The sequence below is a fragment of the Nematolebias whitei genome, chromosome 21 (genome assembly GCF_014905685.2).
Source record: "Nematolebias whitei isolate Nwh7 chromosome 21, NemWhi1, whole genome shotgun sequence".
Lineage (NCBI taxonomy): Eukaryota > Metazoa > Chordata > Actinopteri > Cyprinodontiformes > Rivulidae > Nematolebias > Nematolebias whitei.
The window spans coordinates 29,920,935-29,934,147 of record NC_056518.1 but is presented as its reverse complement, the minus strand read 5'-3'; the positions used below and the strand labels follow the sequence as shown (position 1 = coordinate 29,934,147).

Below are 13,213 nucleotides of genomic sequence, written 5' to 3'. Positions count from 1 at the left end.
ACACAGGGTCCCAGTTGCATTCAACAATAAAATGTAAAAGAAAATGTGCAAGTTAACGTCTCGCTATAATCCGAGTGTTTGACAGCAGCGAGCCATGCAGGCACGTTTATTTTTAAACCACAGTGCTCAGCTCATAAACTGTACTCTTGGTCGTGCACATCATTTTGTTCCCCACCTCATGTCTGATATAATCTGCCAGAAATTAAGATTTAGACCAGTACGTCAGTAAGACTTTTAACTGTTCTTTCATCAAAATGTTCAGATCAGAACATCGTCTTTGGCTTTTGACATCTGCTTCAGTGTTCTTGCTCCGTTTTAGGTTTTAGAACATTTTAGTTTCTGTTCTTTTAACATTCAAAATGCGATTCTTCTAATTATCCTTTATCGTTGGAACAGCTGGAACCTCGGATGCTTTCTGTCAAAATACAACTCGAGAATTCACCTGGGGGACCTGAAGGCGTTCTCACACCAGAGAGGTGCATCATAAAAATTTAAGAATATCATGAAAAAGTTCAATATTTTCTGTTCATCATTTCACAAAGTGGAACTCATAAATTATATACAGAATATTCTTTACACACAGAATGAAATATTTAACTATGCAATGAATCTATGCAAAATATGAGGTTCACTTTCTGAAATGTTACAAGAAATTAACTTTTTAATGATATTCTATTTGAGATGCTCCTGTAATCCCTAAAGAGTTCTGGGTTCTCTTCCGGGTCCCCCTACCTCCGAGGCTGAGCCCCCCCCCACCCTAAGCAGGAAGCTCATTTCAGCTGCTTGGATCCAGGATCTGTCCTGATACAAACCTCATGACTACAGGAGAGGGTTGGAACATAGACAGACCAGTAAATCCAGAGCTTTGTCTTTAGACTCGGCTCTTTCTTCACCATGACTGACCGAAGCAACGCTCTCATTACCGAGGACAAGGCCCCAATCAGCGGATCCATCACTCAGGAACAAGACGCCCCCAACCCAGAGAAAGCATTTCACCTGGTCCAGGTGAACCATGGCCTCGGAGGTTTAAGACGCCCAAGAAAAGTTGTTGCACAATCTTCCACAAATGAGAGGTTGAGACTCCATCACGAATGTCGTTCGCCATCTCCGACGGTCGCAGTCCAGCGAGACCGACTTCAGGTCAGTCGAGGCGAATCGGTTGCCAACTCAGTTTCACAGACGTTGAGCTAAAAGTTAAAATGGTAGTAGTTGAGAGTCATCCTGAAGATCTTTCAGACTTTGGAATGCCATTTTCTAACAAAAGGTCGAGGACAGTTTTTGTTCTGTGGGTGAAATCTTTACTGTTGCAGCAAATTCAGTTGACATGATTTAATCGCATTAAATGTTCTGTGAAGAAAGCAACAACAAAATATACAGCATTCATTAACTAAACCAAACAAAAACAGATTAGGTTTCAGACTGAACCGTTATATTTAGATAAAACGATTCTAAACTAATTCTTGAGTCTTTGATGGGACAACAAACCTCAGCCACAAAGCAGATTATTGAATAAATACATCAAAGGGTCAGTTTTATAAGAGCAAAAACAAGAAAATATATAAAACTAGTCACCGTGGATCTATGGTTAGTGTTAGGCATGAATAAAACCTGATGCAGGTGGTGCAGTTTGTTTTTAAGAATCAGCAGCAGATCGAGTCCGTTCCTGAGAAGTTTCAGAAACCCAGCTGTTCAGTCCGATCAGAACCGTGGCCCAGCTTTTCCTGATCCGGCAGCAGCAGGTGTTTCTGTTAATACCGTGTGGGTTTGGTACCGTCTGTACGGGTCCAGAGTCGGCTAGAATCCATCGTCGTAATCTCCATCACAGCCGTAATCTGGAGAGCGAGAGTCAGACACTCAGATTAGACTGGAGCTGTAGCTACAGTCAGCAGACACCTGTTGGCAGATGTTGGAGTAAATCTCTTCTGTCGTCTCTGCAGCTCACGTTGTCCACTGTCCCTCCTCTGGACGTGTCTGAACCATCTCAATCTGCCCATCAGCATCTATTCTTCTGCTGACCGCTCACTTCAGTGTCAGCCCCATCTCTAAACCAAACATTCACACGTGGACTCTGTCTCGCTTTGGACTTACCTTCCACCTGTTGCCTACCCTCACTACAGAGGACATCAGTCCACGTGTCCCCTGCCTGTCCACCACAGCTGATCCTAACTGAACCCACTGACAGAACCACAGCTCCGGTCAAATGCTCCCTCTATACAAGTTAGGATTTAAAAACGTTTAACTTTTTAAAGCTTATTGAAAATGATAAATCAGTTTTTTTGTTCTTCGCTGTTAAAGGTACGTGACCATCAGAGTTCATCCGTTTCCTGTATCTTAGCTGCTGTGACAGTAAATTACTTTAAAGTTTAACGAGCTTTCACTTTCCAGAGCTTAAATTAAGGAAAATAAACTGAATGAAGTCAGCTCCGTCCTGCAGAACGCTTTGTAAATCTTTTTTATTTTAATTTAACGGTCAGAGGACGTACGAGGACGTGAACATGACTGAAGCTTTTGGCTTTATTTCAAGCATTACTTTTATCAGAATTAAAATAAACACCCTTTGAGATTTGTCAAAAGGAATTACAAGTTTGTATTTTAAACTAGACCAGGCTCCAGATTAATTCTCAACATTTGCAGCTTTGGTCACTTTGTACCCATACGTCTCTTCAAAGCATCCTTACAGATTTAATCTACTTGAATTAAAAGAAGCAGATATGGACTCATTTTATTAATATTACGTGGTTAGACCTGGACATTTGAGGAAGACTTCAAATCAGGCATTTAGCTCTTAAAATAATACATTTACCTGAAAATGCAACCAGGCTACGTTGTACTTTATCTGCATTTCACACAAGCAGCATCTGCTTCAGAGACTTCAAGACTAAAGGAGGATCTTTAATCAGCCGTCAGTAAAGATAAACTAAATGTTTAAATAACACAAGTCACAGCTAAATCCATGGCCTGGTTTGAATGTTACACACCCTGATTGTTCAGGGAGTCCGTGAGCTCATGGTTACACAATGGCAACAGATGTTTGAGTCGGGTACGACTTGGGTAGAGACACTGACTTTACAAAATGTCTCTGTCCTGTTGGACTCGGGTGCCTCCCTCAAATGTTTTGCATGGGATTTTGATTTAAAAAAAAAAAAGAAAAAGATGCCTTGATGCAACAAAATGAAATAAATGAATGGAATCCGTGTCAGAGATGCTCCTAAATAAGTAGTGAGGAATACGGAAGTTTAGTGAGTGAGTAAGTTTCCTGCCTCAGAAAATTTTCTATAAAGTAGATGCCATCTGCTGCATTCTGGTGTATTTTAACAGTTTGTTAAACATCTACGTTTACCTACATTTGTAAACACTTGATTCAGTAACTATTTTAGAGAGCATCAAGAAGTAGCCTGACCAACAGCTCCCCTTGTGTGAATAGAGCACTCTCTGCCTCTCTCAAGCATCCTACCCTGCATCCTGCTGTCGTTTTTGACAAATTGGCACCGTTGTTTTGATACGTGATCATAAACGTGATTGCCCATCAAACATTTCTCTTCTATTTTTAATAATGACAATTTTATTAATGACCCACTTAAACTGTAAAACTGATTTGCAGTTTAGTTGTGCTGTTTAATTATATTTTATTATATTTTTGTGTTTTTAATTAAATGTCCATGACTGTATTTTAGGGGCAAAGATTTTTTTAAGAGTAGAAACAGAAATGCTTACTTGAAGGGGCAGCTCATATGTGATATCAGGAAGCTCGTAAGTGGCTGTTATGTTTAAAATTAGTGTTTATGTAATTATTGGCAATTAAATTTGTCCATAATTTATTATTAGTAGGTCTGAGAGTTACGGGATCCCAGCACAGTTACTGGAAACCCTGTCAAGAGTTCCCGGATCCTGTTCCAGTAGGAACCGGTTCAAAATAAGCCGTGCTCGCAGGTCTGTGCGCACTGCTGCGTGTTTAGACCTACACGTGACACAAGAAACTACAGTTTACATTGGAGTGAGGCTGCTTTGATCGGGTCTGAGGCGTTACGTTGTTTGTGGTTAAATGCGGTTTAGTTTCCTTGTTCAGGTTTAAACCACAAATGCATTCATAACTCCCTAAAGATGTAGATTGTGAAAACATCCTTGTGTGTGTGTTGTGACACGGATGACCGATCAGAGGCTATATAGCCCGACGTCATCCGCTGTTCTGCTCCTACAAAATCTTCTTGCGGAACGCAAGGATTCTGAGTGACAGAGAAGCTCTGGCGGTCATCCGGGATTCATAGAACCGTAGTTACATACGTAACTTTCGTTTTTATCGTCAGCTGCTTGTGACTTCAGAGCGACAACAGGTCGGACACGAACTGTGAGAGTTGTCTCTTCATCTGTCCTGCTCCTGACCTTTGACCTCTCTGCCGAGGACACAGGAGCCAAAGCGAAGCTCTGCAGGAATCAACGAAGTAGCTCGGGATGTTTACTGCCGCGGGTTCAAGATCCTTAAAGTTTAACAGGCGGAGACATAAAAATGGAGGAATTTAATCTCGAGAGGACTCGTTAAAACAGACGGAGCAGAGAAATTAAAAAAAGTTCCACAGCGAGGGGTCATTAAAGACCGCGGGTTTACGAGTCCTGCAACAAAATTTGTTAAAGAGCATGAAACTTAAAAAAAATCACGTCTTTATCGATTAATCTAGAAGGTTTTAATGCGGTAAAATTTATGATTAAAAATTAAACGGCTGCAGAGTAAACAGGAAGAGGCTGAAGGGGATTTAAGGACATTTTAATCATTTTAAATTTATTGTTTAATCCTATTTTCAGTGCAAATGTTAACTCGTGTTTTATGACCTTTATACAAATCACACACAGTTGATTTATGCATGAAATACACTTAATAAAGTTTGATGCCATTTTTGGCCATTTTATTTATTTTACATCTACTTTTGACTGTTTTGAGAAAATTATTTGACCTTTCTTGTTGATTTTCTAACAGGTAAACCTAAAAACATTCTTCTACAGAAACATTTTGGATGATCTAGAGTTGAAAAAAAATTCTAACTTTAAATTAATTCGTCTTGTAATTCAAATTGAAAGAGTAAAAATATTTTCACACTAATGTAACTTTGGGGTTATATATATATATATATATATATATATATATATATATATATACCCACTTTATTCACATTTAAACTGAGTCATATTGTTTTTACTATAAGAACAAACTAATACATTTTCTGATATTTTATAAAATCCTTGAGCTTTAAATTTAAATAAAAAAGACCTCGAGACCTAAAAATAATCAAAGAAAGCTCCTACAGGATAAAGAACGTCTTATTTTTAAAGTTGGGCAACAATAAAATCAAAATAAGGCTGAAAACTCTTAAATAAATAAATAAATTATAATAAAACTTGCTGTGATTTGATGGTTTAAACTGACCGTTTCCGCCCAGCAGCTCCATGGCGCTGACACAAGGCTCATCTTCATCCTCCTCTTCCTCAGCAGCTCCATCATCGTAGACCACTGGCCCACTCTCCACCACCAACCCGCTGACTGGGGACGCTGCAGGTGCCGGCTGTGGGCTGGAGACCGCCGCCTTAAAAACAGGAAGAATTCTGAGACGTTTTCTCAAAGAAACAGAAAACTAAAGTTGATTAAATGTTTAATTTGTCAGAGTTCCACACAGAACTTTAACTTCCTCCAGTAGATGAATTTAATAAATATTGTTTAATAAATCTGCAGCTGAGAGACTGAAAAGGACCAGAACCTACTCCTGGTTCTGGAAACACCGGGTCAATTCAAAGTGAAAACACGAGGGAAATAATAGATTTGGTCTTTTTTGATTTTCAGTGTCCTCATGGTCTCTTGTTGGTCCTTCAATCTGACAGCTGCCCTCTCCATAACCTCAACATCCAATCAGAACCTGACAGATGATTAGCCTACACTTTCCCAACATCTACCAGGTTCTCCTGAGGTTTTATAATTTTATTTTACGAAACTATATGTTACAAAAACGAGGCTGTTTGGCATAATTAAAATGTCAACTCTAGCATTTCTAGAGGAATGTGTATCGCCCGCCACAGCTTCAAAATATTTTAATTTGGAAAAACTACTAATTTGTAGCCATTTTGGTTGAATGATGGCAGCCATCTTGAACCAGGTCAACCAGCTGTAGCCCTAGATAATTACTCGAATTTCAATAGGATCCGTGTATTGGTCTATGAGATATTTTGCTAACAGTCTCCAATTGTTCATTGGTTGGCACTCAGTTTGTTGGGGATGACTCTCTGCTACTATCACATAGGAATGCGCAATATATACGGTACACGGTAGAAACGATAGAAATTTAGCCTACGATAGAGATCTGTCTTCTACCGGCTAACCGCAGTAATGCTGTGTCTGATGTAAAATCAGAGTTGTCAGATTAATAGTTACTTTTTTAGTTGAAAACTGCGTAAGTGGTGTTAAAGTTTTCTTTGAGAGCTAAGTAGCGAAGCTACAAGCTAACTACGGCCGGCTTGCCGTAGTGTTGCCGTATTCAACGCATGCGCAAAACGCTGTGTTCCACTGAAAGTGTTTTGTTTTTTTCCGTTGTAAGTTAAAGTAAGGGCAGCACGGTGGCACAACTGGTAGAGCTGCTGCCTCTCAGCGAGCAGGTCCTTGGTTCAAACCCCGGTCCAGGGGCCTTTCTGGGTGGAGTTTGCATGTTCTCTCGGTGCATGCGTGGGTTTTCTCCGGTACTCCGGTTTCCTCCCACAGTCCAAAAACATGCATGTTAGGCTGATTGGTAACTCTAAATTGTCCCTAGGTGTGAGTGAGAGACTGAATGTTTGTTTGTCTCGTTTGTCTCTGTGTGTCCCTGTGATGGACTTGCGACCCGTCCAGGGTGTACCCCGCCCCTCGCACAGTGATTGCTGGACATGGGCACCAGCGACCCCCGTGACCCAAAATGGAATAAGCGGGTAAAGAAAATGGATGTATGGATGGAAGTTAAAGTAAGCGTCGGTCAGCTTTAGAGAAACCTGCTCTCTGATCTGTGAAAAGAACGCTGTGTTGTGTGATTTTACTGCGAGACCCTCTGGTCAAAGCCACAGAGAAAACTGGTCGCCATTTTGTGTCAGCACTCCTTAAAGGGGAAGAAGACGCCCACTAGAGGGTTGGAGGGTGAAGTGTTTTCAGTGTAAAATGCTGCTGTTGCTGACTGGAAACTGTTAACAACATATTCTTTTGTTTAAAACATGTGGCTAAAACTACATTTGATATCTTTTGCACTGTTTTGCACTACAAGAAAGAAGCCTAATACTTGATTTGTTCATTATTTTAAAACTCTCTGGACCTAGTAGCGGAATTTTCTTAATTGAGATTATTTTGTGGTATAGCAGTTTTCAAAATAAATGATGGCAAAAGGACACCCTATGCTTTAAAAAAAAGAATTCCTATTGCAAATTTTATACCAAAAACATATTGCGATATATATCGTTATCGCCATCCTTCATGATACATATCGTGATATGAATTTTATGTCATATCGCACATCCCTACTACCACAGCATCTGTCAAACCGATGGAGTCATAGACAGTTTAGTTGTATTTAAAGTCAGCCATCTGTGGCTCCAGCCTGACGGGGACGGGGTGTGGGTCAGAACCGATTTCTCTGTTCAGTCCAGTGACTATCCTCTGGTTCTGTTAAAACCTGAAGGTGATCTATCCCGGATCACTGCTGAAGGCTGAACAACTGAGCGACTCTGTTCACCTCGACCACTGTGCTGAAACAGAAACGTTACATAACCTGAGCTGTGGGCTCTATGAGGCCCGTCTGGGTCCAGTTCTCCAGGAGAGGAGGCAGAGTGAGTGTTGCTAAGCAACACGCCTCATTGACACGACCCCACGTGGAAGTGTTTTCTTCCTCTGTGCTTCATTCAGAGACGCCAACGGCTTACGAACATTTAAAAAGGACAACCTTTGAAGTTGAATTGAGTCAAGATGGCCGCCACAGTTAAGCAAAGCCAAGTCTTTTAATTTTACAGATGAGCTAAAATTTGGTGTGGTAGTAGCGGAGAGTCATCCCCAACACCTACTCTGAGCACTAATGTGATATAAATGACAAAAACAGCAGCCGAAAGCTAAACTGTGACGCTAGCCTTCGGCTGGTCAAATTTAAAGCACATTTAAATTTAAAGCAGGAAGACAGAACAGACTGGAGCAGGAAACATCTGGATTCATCTTAAAGGCAACAAACAACACAAAGATGTGACTGCAGGATGGAGGGGAGGAAAAAACAGCTTAAATACGGCTGTTGATGACAATTTTACTTCCAGGTTTTAAGCGGTTTTTATTTTAGGCCCCGGTCGAAGTTTTCGGAGTAATGGAAGCCCCGCAGTAGAGGACATGTAATAAGAAAAGGACGACAAAGTGAGCTTCACCTCTCACATGGACCGAGTACCGATTTATTCCCCCCACGCGCCCACCCTGACAGCATCCAGCTTTCTCACCATTTTCCTTTTTGCAGTTTACCTTCTGCAGACTCTGTGCTTTTAAAAGTCTGTTCATAAAACATTCAGCTCCTTCAGCAGGCGGCCGCTCTGACTTTTATACTTTTCAAATCTGCTTTAACAAACTGGCTCTTTTTGTTTGTGCCACATACAGCTTCTAGTTGATACTTTCAATTAATTTAACTAACTTTCAACTTTTTAAATACATTTTAACTCTTAGCTAGCCTTTTATTGATGCTTCAGCTAGCATCTTGACATTAATAGCATTCTGACACTGCTTTAGCTAGCATTTTGACCCTGCTTTAGCTAGCATTTTGACACTGCTTTAGCTAGCAATTTGATACTGCTTTAGCTAGCAATTTGATACTGCTTTAGCTAGCATTCTGACACTGCTTTAGATAGCATTTTGATATGACTTACCTAGCATTTTGACACTTAAAGCTTATAGTTAGCCTTTTGCATTTTATTTTTTTTTTTAGCTTTTAGCTAGACTTTTGATGCTTTTAGCTACTTTTTGGGACTGTTTGACCAGTTAGTTATTCAACACTTTATTTAGCTAATATTTAAAATGTCAGCCAGCCTTTTGCCGTTTTGCTCATTTTTATACTTTTCGCTAGTATGCTGATATATTTAGCCAACATTTTGCAACTTTTTAATTTCAAAGCCTTTAACAACTTAGTTTAGGTTTTTCAGCAGATTTCAGAAAAGGCGTTCAGTTGTCAACGTTCACTCAGAATTTCTACAGAAAATTACGTTTTCATGGTTTATTTTTTATTCATCAATCTCTTAGAGAGCTGAGAAAAGCTGAACAGAAGATTTATTACAAAAGTGTCGATAAATCAGCTGAAACCTCGGCTGATTGAGACCTGTACCCATTTGTTCTTAAAGAGCCAGCTGTCAGACAGGAGTCAGGTCATATTTTTTGTTTGTTTTGACTAAAGTAGTTTTCAGGTTCTTGTGTCCATTTTGGACACCATTAAGCCTCCATTGACTTGTACCGTGTTTACAGGATTACTCTTTGCCTTGACAGGCTTGAGCTGTCTTAATTATTCTAGTTTTGTTCCCCCCAATTGTTTCTAGAATATTTTAACACTTCTTAGATTAAAAAATTTATAGATTTAATTTAATCTCAGTGACTCATACAGTTAGTTCCTTACAATAAATTTATAATAAAAAAAACTAACATTCCTTGAAGGAATGCATGACGCCCGCCACCTTATGTATCAACGTTTGAAACAAAGATCTCAGACTGTTTTGAATGACTCTCAGCTACTACCACAATGACTTAGGTCAAAATCTGTAAAACTGAGTTGTAGCCATTTTTCAAGGTTAATTAGATTATTTACATACAGTGTTTATTCTGTATTCAGTGGGTTCTGTAGATATTTTGCTAACAGACAGACACAGGGAGGAAGAGAACAAATAAAAGTAGAGTCTAGCTCACCTGCTCGACAGCCAGCTTCTTGTTGGGTTGTCTGGTGATGAACGGCTGCAACCTGCAACAGAAACGAGACGCAACTCCTCAGTTTGACAAACAGGAAAAAAAACAACAACAAAAAAAAAAAACGATTTGAAATATTTTACGACCCTAAAGTCACACGACCACTCACAGACGTCGGATCCTAAATTAAACCTGGAGGTTTTACAAACCTCTCACTCAGAGAAGAACATATTAATTTCCTGACACTTTTCCAGCCGTTAGAATGCAATAAAACCTTTCACTCAGAGTTCTCCGTAGATTATGTTTCAGGCCACAGTCTGCCTGTCTCTGCTCTTCGGTTCAAAGTCTGCTGGCAGCAAAAAAAAAACAAACAAAAAACGACAAACCCAGGAGAAGACGGCACAGATTTACAGACCAACGTAATCCTAAATCATCTGGAGCACTGAGAAAACAATATACTGATACTTTACTGTTCAAAGTTAAAATGAGCCATTAGTCAGTTTTAAAGAGAGGAATCTGAGATGTATGCAGTGGACGTCAACGGGATTTGGATGTGTGACCTCGGGTATCTGAGAGAAAACCATCCGTCTTACAGCAGAGAAACAATCTGGATGGAACAAGACAGAAATACCTTCTTTTGGATGTACAAACCGTAAAAAGTGTGAACATTGTGGGAATGATTTTTATGTAACAGTTTTGGTAAATTTAGAGTCTGAAACCATCACACCCCCAGAACTGCCCAAATTCTTGGCAGCACAGATTCAAGAAGGTGTTGGAAACGTTCTTCAGAGGTTCTCATCCATATCGTTATGTTAGCACCACACAGTCGCTGCAGATTTGTCAGCTCCAGGATGAGAAAATCTGGTTCCACCACATCTTTAAAGTTCTGACTGGACTGAGATCTGATGACTGTGGAGGTTTTAGTCCAGTGAATCCAGACTCTTCAGACCAGGAACTGTTTTCCAGTATCTTGTTATCTAGGGTTGTATGAACTGTAACTTCATCCATCCATCCATCCATGATCTTCCGATTGTTCCAAAGTCGGGTTTCAGGGGCAGCAGCTTGAGCAGGGAAGCCCGGACATCTCTTTCCACAGCCACCTCTTCAAGCTCTCCTGGGGAGACCCCAAGGCGTTCCCAGGTCAACCAAGAAACAGTCTCTCCAGCGTGTCCTGGGTCTTCCCCGGGGTCTCCTTCCAGTCGACATGCCCGAAGCACCTCCTGAGGGAGGTGTCCAGGATGCATCCTTACCAGATGCCTGAACCACCTCAACTGGCTTCTCTCGATGTGGAGGAGCAGCGGTTCTACTCTCGAGTCTCTCCCGGATTACTGAACTTCTCATCCTATCTCTAAAGGAGAGTCCAGCTACCCTGCAAAGGAAACTCATTTCAACCAACTGTATCTACGGTCTCATTCTTTCAGTCACTACCCAGAGTTCCTGGCCATAGGTGAGGGTAGGAACGTATACCGACCAGTAAACAGAAAGCTTCTCCTTACAACTCAGCTCCATCTTCACCACAACGGATGGTAAACTGTAGTTTCAGTTTCCTGTTATTAACTGACAGGAAGTGGTGCTGGTGTGGTCTGCTGCTGCTGTAGACCATCTCTTCCAAGGTTCAGAGATGTTTCTGTAGATCTTGGGTTGGAACGAACGGTTCTTTGAGCTGCTGTTGCCTTTCTATCGTCTCCAACCTGTCTGACATTCGTCCACACGACTCTCACACCCTGAAGAGTTTCTTTTTGAAAATCTCAGCAGATCCTGAAACACTCAGAACCGCCATGTTCAAAGTTTCTTAAATCACCTTCTTGATGTTCAGTTTGAACTTGAGCAGCTGAACATTGGGTTGCTGCCATTTGATTGGCTGATCAGCTGTTTGACAACAAAAAACAGAACAGGTGGACCTAATAAAGTGGCTGATGAGTGGATACTCGCTCCAAAGCTGTGAGAGGAGTTTTTAGACAACAATCGTGAGAAAAAACAACAATGATGGCAGAAAAGTAGTGAACGTTCTTCAAGGCTCGTCCATTGGCTCCAGTAATAAACCAGTTCTACAGTTTGGTGAAGAGTTACTGAGATTTGTTTTTTGTTTCAACCAAATAACTGGAACAATAAACTCTCAGCCTTTGTTGTCGTCGTCTTTGGCAACAGAGAAAATCATTCAGAGCCAACTTCAAACAACCAGACCCATAAAGCAGGACTGGATGGTAAACAGGAGCTCACATTGTTGACTGAAACCTGCCTCCAGCAGCCAGCGTCAGGACGTCCAAATGTTTTTTTTTATTTATTTTTGGCTGCAAACCTGAAGCTTGGAGTCTGGAAACGATGGATGCTTCCTGTGATTTCACTGCTGTGCAGCTCAGGAAGAAGGTGATACCAGGGCAAGAGTTCATTAGATTACTACGATCTCTTCTGGCTCCAGGCAACCAGCTCGTATAACTGGCAACTACCGGGAACGTTGGGGTGGGGGGAGGGGTGTGAATGAGAAATGAGCTCAGGCTGTGAGCGACAGGCAGTCTGTCAGAAAAGGAAATCTTTTCTTCGACAGTTGCAGAGATAATCAGCAACAAACTGTCGTCCTATCATCCCGGCGGTTGGAATTAGTATCGTTTCCGGAGACCCACCACCCAGCCTGGTGCTGGGCCCCCCAGGAGGCTTACAGTAAGAGCTCAGCTCTCACTGATAAGAGAGAGAGAGAGTGAGCTTTTAATTAATCTGCTTTAACTGAGAGAAGGGATGGGGGGGGCGGGGGGCTAAAGTGGCATCTTACCCCCAACGCCACCCCCTCGGTTCTCAAGCCTTGTTATAAAATCCCAGTCAGACCAGCAGACTGATCCCTGCTGAGAGAACTATTCATAGCCTGGTTCAGTCGAGACCTGCTCCCCTGAGTCCTGACCTGGATCCACCAAGGGGAGGGGTGGGGGTGGGTGGGCAAAGAAGAGGAAACTGTGATGTCAGGCAACAAAGTGAGGGAGTAAAGGGTGGAAATGCAGGAGTCAAAAAAACTTGACATTCCTTGGAAACCTGGAAGTTGGAGCCAGAACTGGACCAGTATCTCCACAGATTGGTTCAGTTTTTGAATATTAAGATCCTGAGGTGTTCCCAGACCAGAGAGGACCAACAAAACCTCCAGTGTCTGCCTTTGGATCTCCTCCCCAGTGCATTTTTCCAACAACCGGAGCCCAGCAGGTGTCCGTCTGAACCTCCTTAGCTGACTACATTTACTGAGGAGGAGCAGCGGCTCTAATCTGAACTCCTCCAGGATGATGGAGCTCCTCACCTGATCTCTGAGGCTGAGCACCCCCC

At 41.5% G+C, this 13,213-nt stretch overlaps 1 protein-coding gene across 1 annotated transcript in view; it reads right to left on the bottom strand.

Annotated features, from left to right (window-relative positions):
* Nucleotides 1-1,763: 1,763 nt before the first annotated feature.
* brf1a (BRF1 RNA polymerase III transcription initiation factor subunit a) overlaps nucleotides 1,764-13,213 on the bottom strand; it is a 55,264-nt gene continuing 43,814 nt past the window's right edge. The window contains exons 16-18 of the mRNA XM_037695098.1: nucleotides 9,914-9,965; nucleotides 5,417-5,573; nucleotides 1,764-1,832 (exon numbers count right to left, since the gene is read on the bottom strand). Coding sequence (XP_037551026.1) covers nucleotides 1,795-1,832; nucleotides 5,417-5,573; nucleotides 9,914-9,965 — 247 coding nt within the window. The 3' untranslated portion in view covers nucleotides 1,764-1,794. The remainder of the gene's footprint in view (nucleotides 1,833-5,416; nucleotides 5,574-9,913; nucleotides 9,966-13,213) is intronic.